This window comes from Lipotes vexillifer, unplaced genomic scaffold (genome assembly GCF_000442215.2).
Source record: "Lipotes vexillifer unplaced genomic scaffold, Lipotes_vexillifer_v1.1 scaffold599, whole genome shotgun sequence".
In the NCBI taxonomy this organism is placed as follows: domain Eukaryota; kingdom Metazoa; phylum Chordata; class Mammalia; order Artiodactyla; family Lipotidae; genus Lipotes; species Lipotes vexillifer.
In genome coordinates this window covers 475,521-502,433 of record NW_006780550.1, presented here as the reverse complement: position 1 = coordinate 502,433, position 26,913 = coordinate 475,521, and the positions used below count along the sequence as shown (strand labels likewise).

The window sequence follows — 26,913 nt, the reverse complement described above, 5'->3', positions numbered from 1 at the left end:
TGGAAGCAGATATTCTGGATGAATCAAGGCTTTTCTATTTACTAGCCATGTAATGTTCGGCAAATTACTAGATTTCACTGAAACTCATTTTTTCTCATCTGAAAAATGGAATTGACTGATAGTATTATTCTGGTGCTTGAGAATATATTTGAAGATGAAATTTGTAAACTGCAAAGCTCTTTAAAAAAATCACAGTGCTTGGCACATAACAAGTACTCAATAAATGTTGAAATTAATTAATAAATGTTGACTGAATTAATAAAATGAACAAATAAACAAATCTGAGAAGGAATAGACTAGTCTTCCTTTAGCCACCTCTTATCATTGATATAAAGAATGTAGGCTACAAATTCCTGGTGATAAATATCTTCTTCTATGAAGGAGATCCCCATATGTATCTGGAAAAAGAATGTAACTCATTATCTCAGATTGTTCTCTGGAAATTTCTGCTTGAATAATTATAAGCAAAGCAATAAAAGATTAATATTTTGACAGTATTGAAAACTTATTGTATTCACCGGTCATATTTTTGAGGCAACTGGAGAGTAAAAATATATCTACCATAAACTTGAACTATTATTTTGCCTTAATAACTATTTTTCTGTATCACGATAACTACTCAACACAATTACAACAAAAATGAACAGCAACCTTCGAAACTGAAAGGCAATGTGACTATGATCAATCAAATGATATTTTCTGCTCCATAGGACCACACTAGACATAATTAACACATGTTCTTGTATACAAGGTTTGCTATAATTTTAAAATTAAAGTTTAACAAATAGAAACAATTCAGAACCACCAGTATTTCATTATTAATGTTTCAGATGAACAATACCCATCGTAACAAAAAATCCCCTAAAAAATGAGCTATTTATAATTTGGGCTGAAAATTTCATTTTAACATGATATTCTAAGCTTTTTAAAAAGAAAAAAAAGAATCACCTTCAGACAGTTTTACTGCCTTAAATTACTTGACAGAATAAACAAAATTTCAAATATAAGTTAACATGTTGCTATACAAACACTACTTAGAACAGTAGCATGACAAAAATCAATCACAAAAAAATTCCTAAAAATGAATAAATCCCACCAAGTAATATTAGTAACCTAAATCAAGCAATTTAAAATGTTTTGATTTCTTCATGTATTTACTATAAAACTTATTCTCTAAGAGAATCATAAAGATGCTGAGCAGGTAATCTGACTATAAAAATTTACAAATTAATGAAAGGATACTAGCTTCAGAAAGTTGTTTTTAAAAGTTCTCTAATGTCAAATTAAGATTTAATTTGTTAATAATTAATAACAGTTAGAATTATCTATTAGATGTTTGTAATCGACAGATAAAAGGTAACTTTATTAAGGCAATTGCCACAGCTGGCAAAGGAAAAACATACTAAAGCTACCAAGAAAGGAAAGAAGAAAGAGAAAATGTTTCTTCAACACTTCAAGAAAACACTGACACCATAAAATGTTCATTTTATTTAATGTTGTATTTGGTTTACCAGCAATCTGTAGCATTAAAAAGTCCTTTATTTATATAAAAGACCTAAGAAAGCAACTTAGGTGTACGGGCTTAAATATCCAAAGAAAACCAACTCACAGGCTCAGTATATTGGTTTCAATTTATTTTGTGCATTTTTGGAAAGTAGCTTTAAATTGTCAGGGGCATATAACTGAGGAGGAGGGTAGAGAGCACTCTGTCCTTGACCTTCCCAACTAGAAAGAAAAATGGATCTTCTTCTGAATATTGCTGTAATATTTTGTTACAAAAATTTTTTACTTTTTCTATCTTAAAAAAACCTATCAGGTGAAGTCAGAAAACATCAGAGCCTGCTAATTAATAATTTTTAATGTACATTTTTATATCTTTAAAGAGGGGTACCTTTAACCAATCAAGCAACTATACACAAATACCAAACAATGCATCTCCACTTAAATCTCCAAATATTGCAAAAATGTGGACTACTTTCATAGCCATAGGATATGATGCCAGAAGGCAAAGGTGATATTTTTGCTAAATACCTTTCTTCTTAATTCTAAATACACAAAACAGACAGTATATGTATGAAACATACAGTTGGGTCTTTAGCCAGCTTACTTACCTTGAACCAAATGGAGTTCTGACCACTGGGCAGAAAATTCTCAGCAACCATTTAGTTGCATAAGTTGGATGTTCTTGTTAGGGCCTTCAGTTCCTGGCTTAAAAGTTACCTCTCACCTTAGTTCTCTCCCTTCTTCATTTACATTGAATTAAAGCACCATTTATAATATAGTTAAGCCTCTGTGAGCAATTTTACTATAAATAAGAATGCCAGAGATTCATAGCTCAGCTGTTAAAACTTATAAGCTATGAACACATTAGAAACTATTCATTTCAAAGAGCTCTCTCTACAAAACAAAATGTTGAATAAAGCTTTGTAGGCTGTTTTTTAATGCATCAAGCAGCCCACATTTAAAATGCTAACATATTTTTACCTAAAAGTGACCCAAAGAATATCTGCAACAACTAAGGAAAAAAAAAACCCCTTAATTTTCTTTGATAAGAAGAAGAGCCATGGGCTTCCCTGGTGGCGCAGTGGTTGGGAGTCCGCCTGCCGATGCAGGGGACGCGGGTTCGTGCCCCGGTCTGGGAAGATCCCACATGCCGCGGAGTGGCTGGGCCCGTGAGCCATGGCTGCTGAGCCGTCCGGTCCGGAGTCTGTGCTCCGCAACGGGAGAGGCCACGGCAGTGAGAGGCCCGCATACAGCAAAAAAAAAAAAAAAAAAAAAAAAAAAAAAAGAAGAAGAAGAGCCGTAGTTTCTCTAATTAAAATAATAACAATAATAGAATATTATATGACAAAAGACAAGAAAGGCCTAAGAGTTACATGTTACAGTCTCTGAAGCTGGATAATGGAAAGGTAACTCCATATTTCTTTCTATTTGTTAATTTATCTCCAGTACCTGAGTTGAGGCACAAAGCAGCAAGAGTGCAATTGATTCCAAACAACTTGGAATTTTATTGTAAACATCCCATAAAGAATGGCAACAAATTAGTTCAGTTTTTTTTTCTTTGAAGATAATTGCTTATAATGACTAATAACTGCCAAACAAAACATCTTTTATAAACCAAGCCAGTTTAGTTTACCTTTCTTTACTGAATTTTAGTTTAATGGACATTTTGTCCATATACAGTATCACATCAACTATTAACTGAATGATTTTCTACCTTAAAATTTATGGATACTAAGAACAAACATAAAGTACAGTTTTGTTAATACTTTGTAAGGGATTACAAAAGACAAGGATGATAAGTTACAGGACAAAGAAATAAATTATTGATTGCCATCACCACAGTATTGTTTAAAGAATTAACATTTGTAGTACTGCCTAATGTGTATCTGGTGGTATATGTAAAAACATATTTCCCAACTGTGTTTCTCAATATTTTTGTATGTGATTTTAAAAGTCAATTACCAATGGCGATTTTAATACGTATCAATAGTTTTATTTTTTAGAAAATACTTACAATGCTTTTATGTCAAAGTCTCATATTCTAAATTTAATTAAGATAGGTATAAGAATAACAAATGGGCATACATATAAATAAACAAACACACCTTAACTCTAAACTGCAGGGCCTTTCTACTGTACTTCTTCCATCAATGAATCATAAATTGCCAGTCTTGTTGAAGTTTGCTAAATTAGGTGCACTCTTCATTGCAGAAAGAGAAATGAGGATAAAAGCAAGCAGGAGAGAAATGATGGAAAAGGAAATAATCAAGGATAAGACTATATAAGAAATAAATGTCAAAAAATTTGAGCATAATCCATATTATACAAAACATAGCACCATGAAAATAATTTAACCTCATAATTAGAATTTAATCAAAACTTGTTAAATTTGGTAAATTAAACTTAGTAAAGAAACTTTACTGAGAGGTGAAAAGCAAAAAAGCATGAAAATATTTTCACACTATTTTTTAAAACAAGCCTTAAAAACCATGTTAGAATATTCTATTTTCAATATAACTTTCATAAACCCTCATGTAACACAAAGATGTTGGGGATGGAGTTAACATTTAAAACAATGAACTTTAAATGTTGAAAGTACCATTCCTTCCCCCAGAAATAAACTATTTATTTCAGAACTTGAAATGTTGGTAATTTTTTAAAAGGCTGGATATCAAAGTATACTGAAAATTATACAAGATGTAAGTCTTTTAGTGGATATGAAAATTCCAGCTTAAAAAAAGGACATTCTAACTTTAAAGATAAGTACCAGTTGGTAAATGTGCATAAAATAATTCCCGAGATATATGAGCAAGTAATAAGGTGTTTAATTTTATCACTACCACAACATACAAATTTTGAAAAATGCTCAAAAATGTTTTTATCAAAAAGCTAGAAGTAGCATTCACATCTTTCTCTTTTAATCATTCTGTTATTGTCTGATGACAACCTAGGATTACAAGAAAAACAACAACAAAGATAAATGACTCAAATTTACTTCAAAGTACTGGAAGGCTGAGTTAGGTATCTGAGCACATAGTTGTGCAGAATAAGATTTATTAATTTTACTGTTTCTTAGCCTCTGGGCAAACAGTGCTGTATAGAAGAACTCCAGCACAAGCCTGATCTCTGGGAAGGGAAACAGACAAAGACACACATGAAAGAAGGGCAAATTAGATTTAAAAAAATAGGACACATGTACACGACAAAACCTAGATTGTTTATCTAGAAGGCATAATGATATGGATGATCAAGCAGTATATATACAGGCTAAGTGCTTTACAACAGAGGCAATAAATTGGTAGACAGTGAAAACAGCTGTCTTCCATATAAATTTTTTTTAATGTCTGAGATTAAAGCATGTCAAGTTGGGGAAAAAAATCTACATATAGACCTATGCATGTGTGTATGTGTGCGCAGGCGCGAGTGCCCACGTGCACACACACAAACATATCTAGTCATTACATTAATAGGCTAGTGAATGTTTTGGAGAGCATCCTATTGCTGGAAGAGATACACAAAGCAAGCCATAGAAGAAACACACAATTCTGTTTTCATAAACAGATACACATGCTAGGATCTTAAAGCTGGAAATTAAAACATTATTAGCATTCATGAGAAATATTACAATTCACTGACTGTTAATATCTAGCATAGGAATAGGCTTGTACATGTATATGGTATCATGGGCCTAAATGTAACTGTTTTTTTCTTAGCAATTCATTTAAGATTTAGACTTTTCTTCAAAATTCTTAGCTCATTTCCTACTTTCTTTGCTATGGCTAAACCCAGATCTTATTTAGGTTTTAAGGACCTCTAAAAAATCAAAGTGATAAAATATCAATGCGATATAAATCACAACACATTCACAGGAGGTGGTATTACAAAAAAAAGCAAAGTATAAATGGGGGGGGGAGTCCAGATATAAAAGTAAAAATACTGTCTTCCAAACTTTTATTTTCACACTCATTAAAATAATTTGCATGCAAACAGAAAACAATCTGTTTGTTTTGTAATAAATGATAACTATGCTCATCTAACATACCCTGGTGACTAACTTTAAATCCTAATAACTGAAATCAATATCACAGCAAAATGCTGTTCACTAGTATTTTCACAGTATCTCACTACATATAAAATATGCTTTAAAATGTCTTCAGCCTTATTATTCTAATTATCTAAACCTAGAAAATCTTGACGTTTGGGAAATAAATGTGCCATTTTTATTTTTCAAAATAAATTATAAATAAAGCTTGAGATAGCTAAATCACACAAATGGCAATTCTTCTACATTTCAAGAGGTTGGCTCTTCATAGAAGAATGTCAAAAAATTTTTTCACACTAAAACGATACACATGATACACATTTGAGTATATCCATGAATTTAAGTAACTATGTTACTTTGAATAGGGTAGGCCAAAGTGTTATCGATTCCAGGAAAACACAGGCACAAATTTAGTCTAAATGTATAAGATATGAATAACTAAAATAGTACATTTTAGCAAAAATCAAATGTAGAGTTTTAAACATGAATGTTTTTGAATCTATATTATGGTTAAAAGTGGCAGCTGAGTTACAACCAGAAGTAATTTTGGTTTAGTGAAAAGTAGACTACAACAACAACAAAAAAATCAGCTTGATCTACTGTCCAGTAACAGAAGTTAGTTCCATTAATAATTCACAATACTAATTCACAATACTTTCTTACAGCCTGAACATCATTTCTACTGCAAGTGAAAATTGCTTAAAGATGTTAGTCCGAGAATAACCCCCACCCAACCCAACCAAAAAAGCAAAGTTATGTGTGTACTCCTTCCTCTGCACTTAAGGATTTTCAGATGCATGAAATGATTGAAAGCATGAGACAAATACATTAGCTTAGGAAATATCCTGGGATTACTAAGCATACATTAAAACGTTTCTTTTATCCCACAAGTCTGGTCTATGTGCAACAAATTGGTTGCTACAAAAACAGAGATCAATATTATCCTTCTCACCTCAAAAAAATCTAAGAATCTAATGAATTAGCGAATTTGCAATCTCTCAAATTTGAGGAGTAAAATTGATCTTGGAACTCAAGCTCAGTTACGGAACCATGTGCACTCTACTGCTGTAAACAAGACCATACAGTTTAAAGTTTTTTAATCTATAAAATAATGACTCAAAATATCAGTGTGCAGTACAACCAGGTTCTATTCTGAAAGATTATCACAGAAGAACCCTTTGGAATGGTATGAGCAGAACCCTATTAAAGTTGATTCAAAATATTAGCTAGCCAAAACATTCCAACTCAAACTAGGTGCTGTGTTACATTTTAAAATTTAAAACTAGTCACTCACAGCTGTTAAATAGTAAGTGGTAGCAGAGATATATAAATAGTAGATCAAGTCTACTTATACAAATATGTTCTAAGAAAAGCCTAATAAGGTAGAGCATACTAAAGAAAGTTTGTTAATTACAACTATTAATTTGAGAGCCAACACAATTATTAACCTCTCAGCTTATAACTTATGAGTATTCATTCCTACCAAGCTTGTTCTATTTCTCCTTAGTAATGAATAACAGCATCTATTTTTCTTAATGTTTCCAGTAGTTGTAGTTAATAGAGGTAGCTGAGCTACTATTAAGTTATTCTTTGTGGATGAGGATTTTTCAAATGTTTAAGTTATTTTTTAAGCTACACAAGTTCTATTAATGCAATAAAATATAATAGGAAAAAGAAAATGGATGCAAGAAACTTTTGCATTTGGCACCTTGTCTAGATTGATACCTCAAGTATTCTTTTTTTAATAAAGTTAATGCACACATCAGGACACACCACAAAGATTTGCTACATATTTACAAGGCACCAACCCTTTCTCACCTTTAATATGAATTAAGCAAATCAATGAAAAGCATATTAAGAATCCCCCACCCCCCCAAAAAAACTGTAGTATAAATATATACTTCAGTTCAGTACAATTCATGAAAGTTTGGCCTGGGAAGAGTAAAATAATCCAGATCGTTCTTACAATATAGAAACTGTAAACATTTAATAGCTGCCTTTAGGATTGGTGTATTGTGCAAAAGTTATTATTACTGGTACAGGAATCAAAATGGCAAAAACAAACTATATAAAACTCTGTAAGAAGGTGCTATACTTCTGTGATACAAAAGCAAAAGAGGGATATTCCATTGAGATAAAAATGTCATGCTACTCTTAAGAAGCTGAATGCTCCCTTCATGTAGTAAATCTGTAGTGTGTCTGTGGTGTGTGTGTGTGTGTGTGTGTGTGTGTGTGTGTGTGTGTAGAATTTTTTTTAATTTAAGGCCTAATGAGTAAGGCTTGTTTGAACAAATGAAGTGTGGAGATCAAAAGTCTTGAAACAAATGTATACTGGCATAATGGAAAAGCACCAATGTGAAAGGAAGCAGAAGTCCCCACACAACTTGCTTTGTAGATTTCCTGGTAAATTCCCTGCAGTAGAAGGCCATTAAATTTTTTAAATTATTCTAAATTTTTTAACTGTTAATAATTCCATCCCATGAGATGGCTAACCCTGGCTTTTTCTGTCATTTTACGGACTCTGCCTGATCTAGATGTACCAAGATTTAGAGGATCTTCAGTGGACACAAAATTGTCATTATCAGAATCATCATTATATAAAACAGTCCTCCTGCCTTGGTTTCTTGTTTTAATTCGAGGCAGTCTACTGAAACGTCCTGAAAACATAGTATCAAATTCATCATCTGCAATACGTGCACGTTTGGCTCTGGTGGCTCCTCTAGAAGCACCTCTTCCTCCTCTCCCTCTCCCTCTCCCTCTCGTGCCACCTCCACCTCTTCCTCGACTGCCTCGTCCCCTGCCTCCTCTTCCTCTGCCTCCTCTACTCCATCTACCCCATCTGCCCCATCTGCCTCTTCCTCCCGTGCCTCTCGTCTTCCAGTTTCTTTTTCCATTGGCATATTGCTTTCTGAGTTTTCTTTTAGGCCTAGTTTGTATGAATTTGCTATAGTCATGGTCTCCATCTACGTAATCTTGATCTGTTCTGGAAGTTGATTCAGAGTCAGAATCAGAACCACAGGTACTTTCAGAACTTAAACTGGATCCTAACTCTCCACTCTCTGAGGAAGATAAATGTGATTTCTCATTTGTTTCTTTTTTCTCTTTCTCTTCTCTTCCCATGCTCTCATCTTCTTCTGATGCACTAAGTAGTTTTCTCTTGATTCCTGCCCGGGGCTCTCTGCCATCACCATTTGTAAGGGGTCCATCAAGGGAGTGATCTAAATCAAGATGAATAATTTTTAAAGTTAAGCTTTGACATTGATAAGATGGTTATTTAGGTTCAAAAGTAAAATTAAAAGTCTATCAAAATACATTTGGTGCCCAAAGATAGATGGGGTAAAATCATGGAGAGTGCTGGAGTATGAATTTAAAACTGTTTGAAATGAAAGATACTAAGGTTTTAATTTTTATCTGATTACTTTTTGCAGGGGATGGGGGGAGTGTAGAGGGATGATGGGCAGTGAGGTAGCTAGGTATAAATTTTAAGGGCTTGAACTCTAGAAGGAATAATCTGGGAACATGTATCAGAATAATTTTATTCATTCATTCAACAAATATTATTGATTACCTACTATCTGCCAGGCATTGTATGGACTTTGGAATATGGCAATGATGAGACAAAGTCCTTGATCTTTGAATTTATAATTTAGTGTGGAAACCCTGATAGACAATGAAGTAAACAAATAGATAATATAACTTCAAGTACTAATATGGATTATAAAGAAAAAGAAAAGTGGGTAAAAAAAAGAGTGTGAATGTATGTATGAGGGGTATATTAGATAGGGAAGACTTTTCTGCTGAGGCAGTATTTGAGAAAAGAACTGAATGAAGTGAGATCTGGGGAAAGAACATTCCACTGAAGGAAACAAGAACCCCGTATAACTAGAGTAGAAGAGAAAAATAAGAAGTAGTAGGAGATGACTGCCAGTGGAGAGTTTTAAAGCTACAGAATGACAGGATATGATTTACATTTTTAAGAGTGCTATGGTTGCTATATAGAGAATGCAATATAGGAGGGGCAAGACTGAAAGCAGAGATCAGTTGGGAGTACATTGCAATTGTCTAGGTAAGAGATGATGAGAGATCTATCAATAGAGGTGATGATAAGTGATTAGATTTAGAATATTTCCTTCTGGGGGAGCTACCAGAACCAAGCTTCATAGTTCAAACTGACAGAAATTTCTGATGGATTGGATGTCAAGTGTTAAGCACAAAATGAAATCAACTCCTAGGTTTTATGCCTGAGTAACTTGGTGAATGGTAGAGATATATTGCTAGGTTAGAGAACAATGAAGGAGAATACGTTTGGGCAATCTGGTGGAAAGAAAAAAATCAAGATTCCAGATAGAAATACTACTAGAAATCCAAGTCAAGACATTTTAAAAAGAAAAAGAAAAAAAGCAAGTGGATATACCAGTCCAGAACTCAGGGGAGACTTGGATAGAGTTGGAGATATAATTTTGGAAATTTTCAGTAAAGAGATAACATTTAGCGTAAAAAGAAATAAGAAAGCTCACTGAGAGAGCAAGTAAAGAGAGAGAAGGTGGCTGAGGACTGAGACTTGGTATATTCCAACATTTAAAGATAAAGAACAATTGGCAAAGATAAGCAAGGTAGGAGGAAAACAGGAGAGTGGACTGGAAAAACTGGAGAGAGTAAAGAGTAGGGTTGTATGGTAACCACAATTACAAGATTAGTCTAATAGTGTAGGTGTTATGGACTGAATTTTGTGTGCCCACTCCACCCCCCCAAATACATATGTTGAAGCCCTAACCCCCAATATGACTGTATATAGAGCCTTTAAGGAAGTAATTAAAATTAAATGAAATCATAAGGGTAGGTTGGTCCTAATGCACCAGGACTTGCCTGTGTCCTTATAAGAGAAAGACACACCAGTGCTCACTTGTTCTTCCTGTCTGTGTATGCAAAGAAAAAACTCATACGAGGACACAGGGAGAAGGTAGCCATGAGCAAGCCAGGAAGAAAGCCCTTACCAGACACCAACCCTGCTGGCACCTTGATGTTGGATTTTGAGCCTCCAGAACTGTGAGAAAATAAATGTCTGTTGTAGGTATATGAAAAGGTGCTCAACATCTCTAACCATCAGGGAAATGTAAATCAGAACCACAATCAGATATCACCTCACACCTGTTAGGGTTGCTAATATCAAAAAGATAAAAGGTAACTAGTGTTGGCGAGGATGTGGAGAAAAGGGAACCCTTGTACACTGTTGGTGAAAAAGTAAATTAGTACAGCCATTATGGAAATCAGTACGGAGGTTCCCTAAAAAAAACTAAAAATAGAACTACCATTTGATCCAGCAAACCCACTTCTGGATATATACTCAAAGAAACTGAAATCAGCATCTTGAAGAGATATCTTTATTCCCATGTTCAGTGTAGCATTATTCACAACAGTCAAGACATGGAAACAACCTGTATGTCTTTCCACAGATGAATGGATAAAAGAAGGAAATATTGCCATTTACGACAACATGCATGGAGCTGGAGGACATTATGCTAAGCAAAATATGCAAGATACAGAAAGAGAAATATTGCATGATATCACTTATATCTATAATCTAAAACAGTCATACTCATAGAGGGAGAGAGTAGGATGGAGGTTGCCAGGCGATGGAGGGAAGAAAAATGGGGAGGTGTTGGTTAAAGGGTACAAAGATTCAGTTATTCTGGATATCAAATGTAGAGTATGGTGACTACAGTTAACAATACTGTATTGTATACCTGAAATTTGCTAAGAGGATAGACCTTAAACCTTCTCAACACACACACACATACACACACACTCGGTAACTATGTAGAGGTGATGGATATGTTAATTAGTTTGTGGTGATCATTTCATAGTGTATATGTATATCAAAATATCAAATTGTACACTTTAAATATATACAATTTTTATATGTCAAATGGTATCTCAATATAGCTGCTAAAAATGAATATCTGTTGTTTAAGCCAATCTGTGGTGTCTTGCTGTGACAGCCCATGTTGACTACTATACTAGGCTAGAGACTATGGGGATAGCAATACAAACTGTAGCAAGAGATTTGAGTGATACTAAAAAGCTGTAGAATTCACAAAACTTAGCAACTGACACTTATGAGGGATAAAAGGTGAGTCAAAGAACACTGTAAGATTTTAAGTTGGATGACTCAGAAGATGATGGTGCCATTAACGAAAATAGTGAGTGCAAAAAAAAGAAGCAAGCTTGAAACATAAAAATGGATGATAAGCACTCAAGGGATTTTTTTTTAAGAAGTACTGGAAATAAGACTGGTAGAATAAAGAGATATTAGGGCTAGATATATGAATTTGGAGTCATCAGCATAAAGATGATAGATGTAGTTATTAAATTCCTTTATTTGTAGAAGACAAAAAAGTGAGAAACTGCAAATAGGAGGCATGAAAGGCCAAAGAAAAGACAAAATATAGAAATATAGGAGAAACAGAGATATAGGATCAGTAGAGTATAGAAGATAGGCAGTGGAGTTCCTAGAGGGGGTAGTCAATAGCATGCAATGATATAGAGAGATCAAGGAGATGGGGACTAAGAAAAGGACACTGGTTGGTCACTGAAGATTACTGGTGATTCTGGGGAGAAAAGCTTTTGGAGAGTGGTATGGGCAGAGGCCAGACTACAAAGCATAAAGGAATGTTTAGATGGAAAGAAAATAGAGGTAGGAAGTATAAGCTATTCTTTCTAAAAGCTTGACAGTGAAGGAAAGGGCAAAAAGAGAAGTGCCATGAGTATGCAATGTGCAGCAGGATCAGAGGAGAGGGTAAAGATATAAATTGGAAAAATAAAGGCACTAATTATTTTAAAGTAATCTGAAGTTTCAATATTTCTCACATAACTGATATAAAATATATCTTTAGAACATCTATTTTTAAGTTATTTGATACTTCAATAACAATGGATAAGCTACTTAATCGTTCATTAAAAATTTATATAAAATATAAATATATATTCAAATAAAGATATTTGTAAAAGCATATTAATCATTCTTCACAAACTTCAAATAGATGAACATATTAGAACTTTCTGTGAAAGGGTCCATAACATAGGACTAAGTATAAGAAGAAAGTCTGCATAACAACAATAAACTTCCAGTATTTATAACCGATGCCCTCAGACATAGTCCACAATGGATGTACCTGATAATGAATTATTAGGTCAGGGATTTCTTTTTAAGCAGTGAAAATTATTCTTCAAATAAAAGTTATATGAAAGCTCATCACATGAAATAAAAAACAGAGTTGTTCTGGTTGAAAGGAGAAATCTCTTCTGAGTATTTTTGAAGTACCTCTTTGGATTACCCAGAAATAGGTAGAAAAGTCTGAAAACCTCTGAATTATTGAGACAGCAGGCCCCCGAAGGAAGAGAATATCTGAGTAACATAACTGGAAAACCAAAGGAAGGTTTTAGAAGTGGATGTTGACTGAAAGAAGGCTCACTTTTCGACACAAACCCTTTTGTAAAATTGGGGTAGCCCTAAAAAATATGAGGCCTATTTAAAGGTGATTTTGGATATTTTTCCTTTCTTATTAATATGGTTTAATAATATGAAAAACCCTAAATGTGTCAAACAGTCTAGTTTTTATGTGCTTCGGGAAAGAGCTCTTCATTTAGTTTTTTTCACCCTACTCATTTTAAATTTTATTTTAAAAGACTAAGATATGTTTGGAAATCTGCATATGAAATCCTAACTGACTCAAGTCTGACAATATTGAAATCCTCATTAACTATAAGAACATGCTAATTTTTACTACATAAATATATCAGCTTTTAAATGATTTGTCTGCCATCATAAAGGAACAAAGAATAAATACCCTGTCCATATTTATTTCTTACCTTGTTTAATCGGCAAAACTTTATTTCGAAATGATCTGGCTTTCCCTGGGTCATGGCTATTTCCACTTCGGCTATATCCACTGAAGCTCGATGAAGAAAATGGCCCATCCAGTTCATCATCAAGTAAATACAGTGACAGCCCTTCAGCAACATCTGAAACTTACATTTAAAAAGATTGTAATGTTAACATAATTATGTTTTCAGAAAAATTTAACAGGCTGTTTTTAAAACTATATCTCAGTTATTTCACTCTAACATCAAAATTACAAATTGTTTAAAGAAAATATGAATATTTTGAGAATAAATGTTTTATTACATTGTTAAGCTTTCAAGCAGTTTGTCAGAAAAACTTGTCCAAGAAAACCACTTCCCCACATTATGAATCTTCAATTCTTAGGTTGGTAAGTATAATATAGATGAGTGGTCTGAGATATTACAGATGTTAAAAATCATAAAGTCACATAATTTTAAACTAAGTGACTTTAAAATTCATCTAGTCTTAACACCCTTACTTTAAAAGTGAAGAAACTAAGTCCTATGACCTAATGTCTTACCCAGGGTCACAGAGAACTGGGAATAGAATGCAACTTTTCTATTGATACATCCAAATCCACTGCCCCTTGCATTATAAACCATGCTGCCTCTTCTATATTCTTTAGTTAAACTAAAATACAGAACACCAAAAACAAAAGACATATTTACCAGGAGATGAGAAAGGAGAGCTAGTCCTGGCATAAGACACTGAGGTATTCTGGTCATTTTTAGGCTGTAACTTCATTTGTTTCTGTTTCCCTTTTGGACTATAAGTAAAAATATATAATAATGAACAAATTTTTCTATTAGCAATATATTATGATAGTATGATACAAAATGCTTAAGCTAAGCAAAGAAGAAATGCAATATAATTTAAGTGAAATAATTCAAATTGGTAATAGGACAAAGTTAAATTTCAATCATTAAAATTAAAAAAAAAAGGTTTGGGTATAGTAAAATCCATTTAAAAAAGCTTTGGGTTACCAGCTCCACCTTTACACAGGTATAAGAGTTCTAACAACAACAACAAAATCTCTTGGATTCCCTCAAAGTAGTCAATAAACTTTAAGAAGTGAGGTAATACATACAAGATGCTTTGAAAACTAAACTGCCATGTCAATGTAATATACCTAGGAGCTCTGCTACTAGATAATGAACTGCTGCTGCTTCTTAGACGTTTTCTGTACCGTGGCCTTCTCCTCTTCTGACTCTGGATTGCTGACTTATATTCAGAGATGATATTTTTAATATGACTTTCAAATAAGGCAGATAATCGCAATGTCATGCTATAGATCTGAAAAGGTAGAAATTAGTCTTGTTTTACCAACTACTTTAATTATATAAAAATAACAGGTTATAAACATGCCTGAACAATATCAACATCATCCTTTCAGACATAATATATGTGCTTCTTACACTTGAAAAATTTTCCTGAAGAATTAAAACAAAATACCATTTTCACCTACAAATTAATAATGATTTTTAAAAGATAATATACAATGTTGGGAAGGGGAGGAAAAAATATTCTTATACATTGCCAGTGGGTATTTTAACCTGAACAACATTCTAAGGACAATCTGCAATATTTGCCAAAAACCTTAAAATATATACATCCTTTGGCTAATAATTTCATCTTTAGGAATTTATCCTAAGGAAATATCAGAGAACTACACACACGAAATAATTATGTTCAAGGATGTTAACGATGTTACCCACAGCATTATCCATTTAAAGTAAAAAACTAAAAACAACCTAAATCTCTAGCACTAGGACGCTGGTCAAACAACACAAAACCACCTACACAAAAGCACCTACTCTTCTGTTTTCAAAGAGCAATAATAAGATGGAAAAATGTTCATAATATATATTTTTAAAAAGGCTTCAAAATATAAAACCTACTGTTTAAAGATTATACAAACATTTATCAGTACACATGTAAACGTAGAAAATAAATCAAGTGTGAAAAATTATGTGTACAGAAATCAGTGAAAATTCATTTCATATGAAGTGGAAGTGAGCATGTATATACCTACTGTGCAACTGATTTAAAAGTTAATCAGTTACTAGTGATTAGAAAACACAAAAATTATTACTTTTTTGTTCTCAAGATGTTTAAGTACTGACAAAACACAGAGAAAGTATTAAATGTGAGTATGAATAAAGTTATAATTTCCCAATATAGTTCACTAATTTGTTATAATAAAGGGAACATAAATATTCATAGCTAATCTAAATATTTCATATAAATTAATCCTGTCAACCACTTTTATTTATCAAATTATTTATTGGACATATTAAAGAGTACTCAAATTTCTACCACTCCTTTCCTTGACTTCTCTCTGGCAAATATAGGTATTACTTAAGAGTAAAGAAGAGGCAGGTAGGAGAAAGGAAGAAGGGCTTAATTTCAGAATGACTATGCTAAATGTATCTTTAATGCATGCTTAATAAACTGTTTCAGAGAAAGTACTGAGAATCAAACTTTAGAAACTATGTCAGAATGGTAGTACATACTTGTTTAGCAATTTTAAAACTGGTGAAAGAAAATTGCCTGATATATATAACTAAACACTTAGGTAATTAATCCACCTAATATTGTTTTTTTCATACCCTTGACTTTTTATTAGAGGTATAAGCTTTGGAGTTGCTGAATATTTGGCGAACATCCTTATAAAATTCCAGAGGACTACCATAGTTTCCTGCTTCCAAAGTTTCTTTCACAGTGCTGAAGTCCATAGGAGTGTCTATAACATGACAATCCTACAAAGAAGAATGTGTTATTAAACACACAGGCTGAGTAACAACACTACATAATACAATGGGACTGAGATTTGCATCATTATGAAACAAACACACTGCTCTTCAATCTGCCAGTTACCTCTTTGTAGTCCCAAACCATCCATTTAATAGAGGTCTTTTGGTGGCTCAGGGAAACAGCAGGGGTCTGTGGGAGGGTCTTAGCCCTCACCCTTCAATGGAAAATCATATGACTCTCAAGGGACAGAACAGAAAATCCACAGCCACTGGCTTCATCTCTACATAGATGGGAATATCTTAGAAATAGGTAGCTAATTTGTGACATGGAACTATTTAATTCTGTGTGAATAATCCCATCTACTTTCATTGAGCAATGTGCCAGGGAGTTGGCATGAGGGCATTCTACCTAAACTGTCATTAGTTGAAGGTCAAAATCAAATTGGCCATGTTTGTGCCTTTCTCCTATCTTTTTGTTTTTAAATAAATGTGACACTTGTGCTTCATCTAAAGTCTTCAGTCTCAGATTCATAATTAGTTTGATCTTTATTAGTTAGGGGTGGAGAAGATTCTTTCTATTTTAATCTAAATCTTTCAAGTCTAGTTAAGATATTCCTAGGGTTATCATATGGAATTACATCTGAAATTTATACTTAGGTATACCACAACCACCAATGATAAACATGTTCTGGAGTGAAAACCATAGTCAATATTAGATCCTTCATCCTAATTAGAATCATTAAGAAATAAAAGCACAACATTTCTCTCAAAGGAGAAGCCAAAGGGCCAGATGAAGGGGCAGAAGAAAGGTATTATAAAAGAGAAAATATTTTTCAAAGTATGAGAAATCACAGTTGATCTTAATGTATCTTCTTAATTTTTTTTGCTTAAATCATAAAAACCAAAGTGTATTCCAATATAATATGGCTTATGAAATAAAGATTTTCATAGAGAAAAAAATATTGGAACTTCATGTAATACAATGACCAAAACTCAAAAGACCCAGTCAGCCTGCTGAATAAAGTCCCACTGAGAACAATCAGCTGCAGTTACAGACATAATTATGTTGTGTAATTGATGTTTTCTACTCTGCTACAGTAGCTTTAGAACTATATAAACAAACATCTACCCAGATGCTACAAAGAACTCTCCAGAGCATGTGTTGTTTAAAAGACAAAAAATAAACAACCAAAATCTCAAACAAAGGTAAAAAGATAGTGAGCAAAGTTGAAAAATAGCTTTATAAATTATAAAAGATTTGTTTACAGTATGGGGATTTAAAAAAGTAAAACAACACAAAAACAACTAGAACATATATGTCTTTTAAGAGACTACTAGGCCTACCTCACAAAGAGATGGATCTTGTTGTCGTTCTGGAATAACTGACTCAGAGGATTCGCCCTCTTGCTCTTGATGGCCCTATTAGGGTAAAGAAGATATATTGTATTTCCAGACCACCACAACAAAATATCAAGACTTGCAATGCAATTATGATTTAAAGCTCAAAGATCCATAAATAGGAATTATGTTTTTACTAACTATAATTTAAGATGAAGAAATTCTACATTCACCATTCTCCTCTACCATGAAAAATACAAAACTAATTTATTCTACCTAAACCCCCCACAAAAACAAATCAAGTTTTGTTGAATGTAATTTTGTTCCTTATTTGAATAACATTTTTTCCCAACAGAAACCTGTGTATGCAGAGAATATTGCTGTTTACTAATTTCAGAGGATAGTTTGATGTATTTCTGAAATATTGCTGTACCTTTTTTCTGAAAAAGCTAAAACAGATTTGCTATCTATACTAAAAGGTTATTCAACATGTAAATAGATATACTCCTAGAAAAGGTATCCTGTAATTTAAGTTCTCATGCTTTTATCTTTGATGAAAAGTAATAATGGTATATTGATTACTCTAAGTGATCATATTTAATAACTTATTTATTGTAAATTAAATAGGGCTGACATATGTTATCAAGGGTCTCCAGTGTGTAGAAGTTTATTAGAAGTTAATAAAATGCATTAAACAAATATGCAAAATAAAAGCAGCAAGGAAATGCAAAGATGTTTAGATTAAAATTTGGTTTACAACTGTGTAATTTACAAAGTACATGTCATGCATTTTAAAAAGTCATGACTAATCACACTACACACTTTCACAATTCAAAGATACACAAACAAAGAAGGAAGAAGGAAGGAAGGAAGAAAGGGGGGAAAGGGCTCTTAACTAGAACTTAGCATGGATATTTATGGGAAATTACATATTGGTAATTATTTAAATAAATATACTTACTGGGTTGGAAAGAGGATCAGATGGCTGTCGAAATGGCTCTGAGTCTTCACGTTCATAAATGAGGCCCAACAGTTCTGTGCATTGATTTCTCCAAGCATCAGGATTACACTTTAAAGACAGTCTTCTGCCTCGGCATTTGACCTGTAGATTTTAAAAGAATTATATCTAAAAGCTCTTTCCTTAAGTCCTCATTGATTTTCTCCTGTCTTCCTATGTTAATATATATCTATATAAGATAGGGCAGCTGCTATTTAAAAATTTCTTAGTTTAGATTAAACATCATTCTCCCTGGCAAAAATACAAACAAATAAAAACTGGATATTATATTCTTAGAAACAGCAATAATTCTAGCATTCTGAATTCTCATTTTAAGAAAATCTACAAGGTCAATAATTTTAATACCTTAGTCTTTGCTGCTAGTTAAGAATATTTGACAGTGGCACTGTAATTTTCTCAAAATAACAACTGAACAATATATATATTCTTAAGTAAATCCTTTGTGGTCATAATATGTTCTTGCCTTTACTATTTGATGCCTTTTTTACACAATATGTTTCAGTATTCGAAAGGGAACATTTTCCTTATATACAACAAATGTTTGTCTAATTATCATAGAGAAGTGTGCAGAACAGAGTTAACATAACAGACCTGAGTCTATCTTTAGCAGGGCTTGCTTATTATAAGGTTGGCCCTTGACTGGCATCTAGGAACTTGGTACTTGAACTCTTTTCTAAATAATAAAGGTGGTTTACTGTGCCCACACTGTTTGTACAAAGAATGTCACTTGTGCTGAACATTCACTTTCCTGTACATTTCCTATGCTTTCCTACTTTCTGTGAGTCTGGAATCTTGGCATGTGCTAGCTAGATGGGGTCTACATAACAAGCTCCCAATAAATTCTTTGGGAGATCAGTCTCTAATCACACACATGTTGCTCCATTTTTCACTGTGGGAAAAGAATGTACTCTGTGTGGCCCTTCAGAGGAGAGAGAGAACATAAAGAAACCTGCACATGGATTCCTCCAGACTCTGCCTGTATCTTTTTCCCTGTGATCCAGCTGTGTATCCTTACTGTGTCACTGTCATAAACCTTAGCGATGAGTTAACAAGTATATATACTGAGTTCCATAAGTCCTTCTAGCAACTCTCCAAATATATGGAGTTGGTCTTAGGGATCCCTGACACAGGAAGCCTGAATTTTTTCTTATCAGCAGTTCATTTATCCACTTACCCTTCTTCCAGATGAAGTACCAGGACCATCTGAATCTAAATCAACAATTTCTGTATCCTAAAATTAAAAAGGAAGCGTGGGAGAAGATATTAAGTTATATTCAGTCTTACAAATTAGATAAAATTTACAAAGAAATGGCAAATATAATCACAATTAACTCCCTCATTGGAGCAGGCAACAGAACAAAGGTGAGAGGGAGACTCACTCCAAACTTCACCTACATGCTATATACAAGTTGGAAAATATACTGGGAGAAGAAGAGTAAATGAAGTTTCTCTTTAAATCAGAATAGGAAATGAGGGGGAAAGTACAATGATTCGTATCTAAAGTTGTACCTAAATGTTAGTATTTTTTTAAAAAAACTTATTTTATATGACATGCTAATTTAATATACTATAATCATGAATTACTCATGATTAATCTTTTACTACTTCAAGAAATATATCTCTTTTCTATAGGGAAAATATGAATGTGTATTAAAACATAAGATTCAGTTAAGTATCCCTCTGAGGGTTAGTTTTTTAATACAAAGAGGCAAGGCCCACACACCACTATTAACTTGGTGATGGTGAAGCACACTGGTAATGCCTTGGAGAATCTAGAAAATGGCTACAAGTGAACTTATCTACAAAAGAGAAATAGAGTTACAGATGTAGAAAATAAACTTATGGTTACCAGGCGGGTAAGGATGGGGGAGGGATAAATTGGAAGATTGGGATTGACATATACACACTACTATATATAAAATAGATAACTAATAAGGACCTACTGTCTAGCACAGGGAACTGTACTCAATACTCTGTAATGGCCTATATGGGAAAATAATCTAAAAAAGAGTGGATATATGTATATGTATAACAGATTCACTTTGCTGTACACCTGAAACTAACACAACATTGCAAATCAACTACACCCCAATAAATATTTTTTTAAAAATAAGAAAGCAAAGTAGCTCATGAGCCATTGGTTTCCCTTTCTAAAATTGCTGAATTACATTTTACTTTAATTTTCTATTCTAACCCAGAGTGCCATTCTGAGGTGAGCAACATCCATCCATGATAAAAACTCCCTGGGGGTTTAATATCCAAAAGATATAACAAAATAGGTATAGATTTTATTTCAACATAATAAAGGCCATATATGACAAACTCACAGCTAATTTCATGGTCAATGGAAAAAAACCCAAAAGCTTTTCCTCTAAGATCAGGAATGAGACAAGGATGCCTACTCTTTTATTTTATTTAACATAGTATTGGAAGCCCTAGCTAGAACAATTAGTCAAGAAAAACAAAAGGCATCCAAATTAAAAAGGAAGAAGTAATACTGTCTCTGTTAGCAGATGACATAATATTACATATAGAAAACTCTAAATACTCCACCAAAACCTGCTAGAACTAATCAACAAATTCAGTAAAGTTGCAGGATACAAAATCAATATACAAAAATAAGTTGTGTTTCTATACACTAATAATGGGCTATCAGAAAGAGAAATTAAGAAAATAATGCCATTTATAAATGCATCAAAAAGAATAAAATACCTAGGAATAAATTTAACCAAGGAGTTGAAAGATCTGGACACTGAAAACTATAATACATTGATGAAACAGAAGAATACACAAATAAATGGAAAGATAGTCCATGCTCATGGATTGGAAAAATTAATATCATTAAAATGTTTGTACTACTCAAAGCAATATACAGATTCAACACAATTTCCAACAGCATTTTTTGCAGAAATAGAAAATAATCTTAAAATTCATATGGAACCATATAAAAGAATTCTAATAGCAATTTTGAGAAAGAAGAAAAGAGCTGGAGGCATCACACCTCTTGATACCAAACTATATTACAAAGATATAGTAATCACAAGAGTATGGTATTGACATAAAACACACAGATCAATGGAACAGAATAGAGCACAGAAATAAACCCATGCATATTGGTCAATTAGTTTACAACAGAGGAGCCAAGAATATAAAATAGGGAAAGGATAGTTTCTTCAATAAATTGTGCTTGGAAAATGATATCCACCTCAAAAGAATGGAACTGGACACCTATCTTACACCATACATTAAACACAACTCAGAATGGATTAAAGACTTGGATGTAAGACATGAAACCATAAAACTCCTAAGAGAGGGCTTCCCTGGTGGCGCAGTGGTTGAGAGTCCACCTGCCGAGGCTGGGGACACGGGTTTGTGCCCTGGTCCAGGAAGATCCCACATGCCGTGGAGTGGCTGGGCCCATGAGCCACGGCCACTGAGCCTGTGCGTCTGGAGCCTGTGCTCCACAATGGGAGAGGCCGCAACACTGAGAGGCCCGCATACCGCAAAAAAAACCCCCAAAGAAAACAAAAAACAAAAAACAAAAAACAAAAACTCCTAAGAGAAAACACATGGGTGTAAGCTGCTTGACATTCGTCTTGACAATGAGGTTTTTGGATGTGACAAAATGCAAAGGTAATAAAAGGCAACAAAAGCAAAAATAAACAAGTGGGACTACATCAGACTAGAAAGCTTCTGCACAGTAAAGAAAACCATCAACAAAATGAAAGGCAATGTACCAAATGGGAAAAAATATTTGCAAATCATATATTTGATAGGGGTTAATATCCAAAAGATATAAACAACTTGATAGCAAAAGAACAAATAATCCAATTAAAAAATGGGCAGAGAAACTGAATAGACATTTGTCAAAGGAGACATCCAAACGGCCAACGGGTACATGAAAAGGCACTCAACATCACTAATCATCAGGGAAAAGCAAATGAAAACCACGATGAAATATCACCTCACACCTGTTAGAATGGTTATTATCAAATAGACAAAGAAATAATAAGTGCTGGCGAGGATGTGGAGAAAAGAGAGTCCTTGTGCACTGTTGGTAGGAATGTAAATTGGTACAGCCACTATGGAAAACAGTATGGAGGTTCCTCAAAAAATTAAAAACAGAACTACCATATGATCCAGCAATCTCACTTCTGGGTATATATCTAAAGGAAATAAAAACAAGATATCAAAGATATAAAGTTGTACTCCCATGTTCATTGCAGTATTATTCACAATAGCCAAGATATGGAAACAATCTGTCTGTCAACAGATGAATGGACAGAGAAGATATGGTATATATATATACACAATGGAATATTATTCAGCCTTAAGAAAGAAGGTAATTCTGCCATTTGTGACAATGCAGATGGACCTTGAGGGCATTATGCTAAGTGAAATAAGTCAGACAAAGGAAGACAAATACTGCATGGTATCACTCATATGTAGAATCTTTAAAAAAAGGGAAAGTCAAACTCATAGAAACAGAGTACAGAAAAGCGGTTGGGTGGTGGACCAGATGCTGGGGGGGAATATGGAGACGGTGGTAAAAGGATACAAACTTCCAGCTAGAAGATGAATAAGGTCTGAGGATATAAGGATCTAATGTAAACCATGGTGACTATAATTGATAACACTGTATTGTATAACTGCAATTTACTTAAAGAGTAGAACTTAAATGTTGAAAGAAAGGAAGGAAGGGATGGAGGGAGAGAGGGAGGGAGGGAGGAAGAAAGGAAAAATAAGGTTGCTGAATTACATTTTACTTTAATTTCCTATTCTAATCCAAGTAATGCTACTTTGAGGAGGTATTCTTGCTACATCAAATTCTGAATCAAAATGAATTTATATGAAAGGTCAGAGAAAATATCAGGAATAAGAATGATAAATTTTTCATTAGTTTCAGGAGGATAATATCTAATTGGCATATCTGAGTTTTCCTTAATATGTAAATAACATTTAACTTCAATAATACTTACAACATTTTATAGTCAAATACATTTTTGTAAAATTTAAAAACACTGGGGTGGGCTTCCCTGGTGGCGCAGTGGTTGGGAGTCTGCCTGCCGGTGCAGGGGTTGCGGGTTCGTGCCCTGGTCTGGGAGGGTCCCACGTGCCGCGGAGCGGCTGGGCCCGTGGGCCATGGCCGCTGGGCCTGCACGTCCGGAGCCTGTGCTCCGCGGCGGGAGAGGCCGCGGCAGTGAGAGGCCCGCGTACCACAAAAAAAAAAAAAACACTGGGGAAAAAATAAATAAAAAAAATAAAAACACTGGAGATTTACCATTCTGGGAATTAACAGTACGGAAAATATAAACATGTAAAATACCTCTGTACAATAATAGTCACTGCAATAAAATCCAGCATATTTGAGTAACTCATCCCTGGGATGAATTGTTTTCCATTAAATATTTTTGAATTATCACTTTTCATTACTGTTTAAGCCTTTTATCTTGGCTTTTGCTTCTATCATAGCCTCTAGTCACAAATAGCTTAAGGTAAATTAGGGATATGACTGGGTGGGGAAATAAGATATGTGAGGGTCTACTGACAATACTAATTCCATTTCATTAAGAAAAACTGGTTTATGTTTGCAAATTTTCATAAAGGAAATCAAATAGCAATTCCATGAAAGTACTAAAGTACTAAAACTGTAGACTTTCAAGTTTAAAATTATAAAATACTTTAAAATTTTATATATACTGTGTAGAAAATTAATCCCTACTAAAACTTCCATCAACTAATCATTCTTTTAAAACACTGATTAGTGCTTTGTCCTGTTCAAGGGCTGGAAAATAAAGTATTGATTTCTCATCACTGAAACCCACTGTGTCAAAAAGGATGACTGGCCACCTCTCTCTGACTGCAGCACACTACATTTTTGGTATATATTATCTACATATAGGTTAAAGAGTTTAATACAAAAAGATGCAGGTGTTCAGCCAGCTTTCAGAAATCAGCTTCACTGCTTATAGTTATTTTTTTTATTTTTATTTTTTTTTCGGTACGCGGGCCTCTCACTGTTGTGGCCTCTCCCATTGCGGAGCACAGGCTCCGGACGCGCAGGCTCAGCGGCCACGGCTCACGGGCCCAGCCGCTCCGCGGCATGTGGGATCCTCCCAGACTGGGGCACAAACCCGTGTCCCCTGCTTCAGCAGGCGGACTCTCAACCACTGCGCCACCAGGGAAGCCCCTATAGTTAGTTTTAACACTTACATATAATACTTATTGTACGTTAAATGACAGAAAAGGAATTCATGCCTACTAATCATGCTGTGATTCTTACCTCTTCTGCATCAGTACTGTTTAGTTCTTCTGCTTTAATTTTATTATAAGTATCCAGTATATCAGTACAGCTCTGATCCCTGAGAAGACAGATAAGTTAAAATACATTTCAATAAATTTTAGAATTCAGAACTCAGCCTGTATGGGAGATAAAACTTCTTCTTACCCAATAAATCGAAGTAAGACATCAGTTACAATTTTGGCTGCTTTAACTATAGGACTGTCTGGCTCATTGAAAGTCCTAGCATTATGCTCAATGTAGCGTACTTCCCACATTAATGCTGATATTCTCCTATGAAAGAAAAAATACCCTGTTACTCTTGGTTGATACGTTTAAAGTCTATTCTAGGATTAGACAACATAGAACTAGGCATTTAATCATGATATGTCAAAGGTGTTCAGATATATGTATGTGACTCAATATATGTGTGTGACTAATGTGCACTAATAAAGGTATATAGTTAGAGTATTTGAAGCACAGGCAAGAGTTCAGAACCACTGGACTATAAACTTGGATATGAAAACTTGGAAAATAACTGACCCACAACATTGTGGGTAAATAGTGATTTGACCAAGGTCAAAGTAACAAAAACAAATACTGCTTTGATAAATCAACAGAAGAATGTTTTGTTTTCAGAGAAAAGCAAAAAACAAAAAGGACAGATTTTTACCTCATTGCTTTTATGATATATATTATTGAATGAAATTATAGGTAAAGATATAAAATACACCCAACTGGTTATATTTATAACCATTTCATGGAATAATTGTCGTTAGGACACAGTAGACTCTAGGGTGAGAGAGGTACCAAAAGCTGCCCTCCACTGCCTTCCCATAATCACCCAACTCTCAATCAAAACCAAGGAAAAAATAACTTGGCTTTTTCTATACACATTTTGGGATTGGTATTAAATCTAATTAACTGCTGCCTAATTCCCCAACAGGGGATTTACAACATGCTCCAAGTCCCTGGAGCACCATAATCAAGATGAATCCACAAACTACTTAATCTGCCTTTAATAAGTTAAAATTAACTGTAGTTTTTGTTTCATATGTGATTTGTGCTAGTCATAATTTCCTCCCTGTCCATACCTCTTTTTACCCTGGAAGAGTGAAAATCTACTGAATAAAGGGAAATCAGTGTTTCAAATTTTCAGGAGAAATTTTGGAGTGGGTCTTCTGAATGGTTATTTTACACTATGAAAACAAATATCTCAGTGTATCATTATGCAAAAAGGAAAGCAAAAGATATAAAACTATACAAGCTTTTAAGAAATGATAAAAATTAAACAGACCTGTAAAAGCGATTTTCAAGTCTCCGCCTGATGGTGTTGAGGTCAGTTGGATAAGCAACTACAGTACAATACAAGGGATAGGCACTGAGATCCACTGGAACAGCAAAAGGGCTGGCAAAATCTACAACATTTACAAAATAAAAAAAGACAATTATAAAGAACACTAACATTTCATGTTAACAAACAAAAACTCATATAAACAAGAACGGTGGGTGATATAATACTACATTTCTAAAATGCTGATTATTCAATTATGCAAAAACTAGACCAATACTATTATAATGTTATTCTTTTTATTTGGACATTCTATCTATGACTCAATCATGCATGATACACTGGTTCAAATCAAGTAAAAACAAGACAAAATTAAAGGAGAACTGTGTTTAACTTCAAATTTATGTCTTTTCTGGATAAATGTCAAATGTCTTGTGATATACTTCAGAAAATATAAGTAGTCATGGAGTAAAATATATTACTGCACCCACTGTCTTTACCAAAATATCGATCCAAAGTTAGGCTTAGGGAATAGCTAGAGAGCCAAAATGACTCAAGAAAGTAAAAGACACCTATATGGCTGCCTTCTCTATTATAGCCCAAGAACTGAAAAAGTTTGCCAGTCATTACTTTGGCCAAGCAAATAAAAATGTTATTATTAAAACTAGAATCACCGTGCCTCATGAGTTAAAAGTATACAGTGAGAAAATGCATTTCCTTTTACAGAACTTATAATTCTGCTGGTTTTCCTTATTCATTCCCATCTTCCTAACATCTTCACATTC

The 26,913-nt window shown here is 33.8% G+C and overlaps 1 protein-coding gene across 1 annotated transcript in view; it reads right to left on the bottom strand.

The window, feature by feature from the left end:
• Window positions 1-8,008: 8,008 nt before the first annotated feature.
• The window catches only part of BRWD3 (bromodomain and WD repeat domain containing 3), a 129,249-nt gene continuing 110,344 nt past the window's right edge, over window positions 8,009-26,913 (bottom strand). The window contains exons 31-41 of the mRNA XM_007453705.1: window positions 26,135-26,258; window positions 25,006-25,131; window positions 24,841-24,919; window positions 19,732-19,788; window positions 18,501-18,641; window positions 17,546-17,620; window positions 16,058-16,207; window positions 14,578-14,741; window positions 14,117-14,214; window positions 13,415-13,573; window positions 8,009-8,763 (exon numbers count right to left, since the gene is read on the bottom strand). Of these exons, the coding sequence (XP_007453767.1) occupies window positions 8,009-8,763; window positions 13,415-13,573; window positions 14,117-14,214; window positions 14,578-14,741; window positions 16,058-16,207; window positions 17,546-17,620; window positions 18,501-18,641; window positions 19,732-19,788; window positions 24,841-24,919; window positions 25,006-25,131; window positions 26,135-26,258 (1,928 nt within the window). The remainder of the gene's footprint in view (window positions 8,764-13,414; window positions 13,574-14,116; window positions 14,215-14,577; window positions 14,742-16,057; window positions 16,208-17,545; window positions 17,621-18,500; window positions 18,642-19,731; window positions 19,789-24,840; window positions 24,920-25,005; window positions 25,132-26,134; window positions 26,259-26,913) is intronic.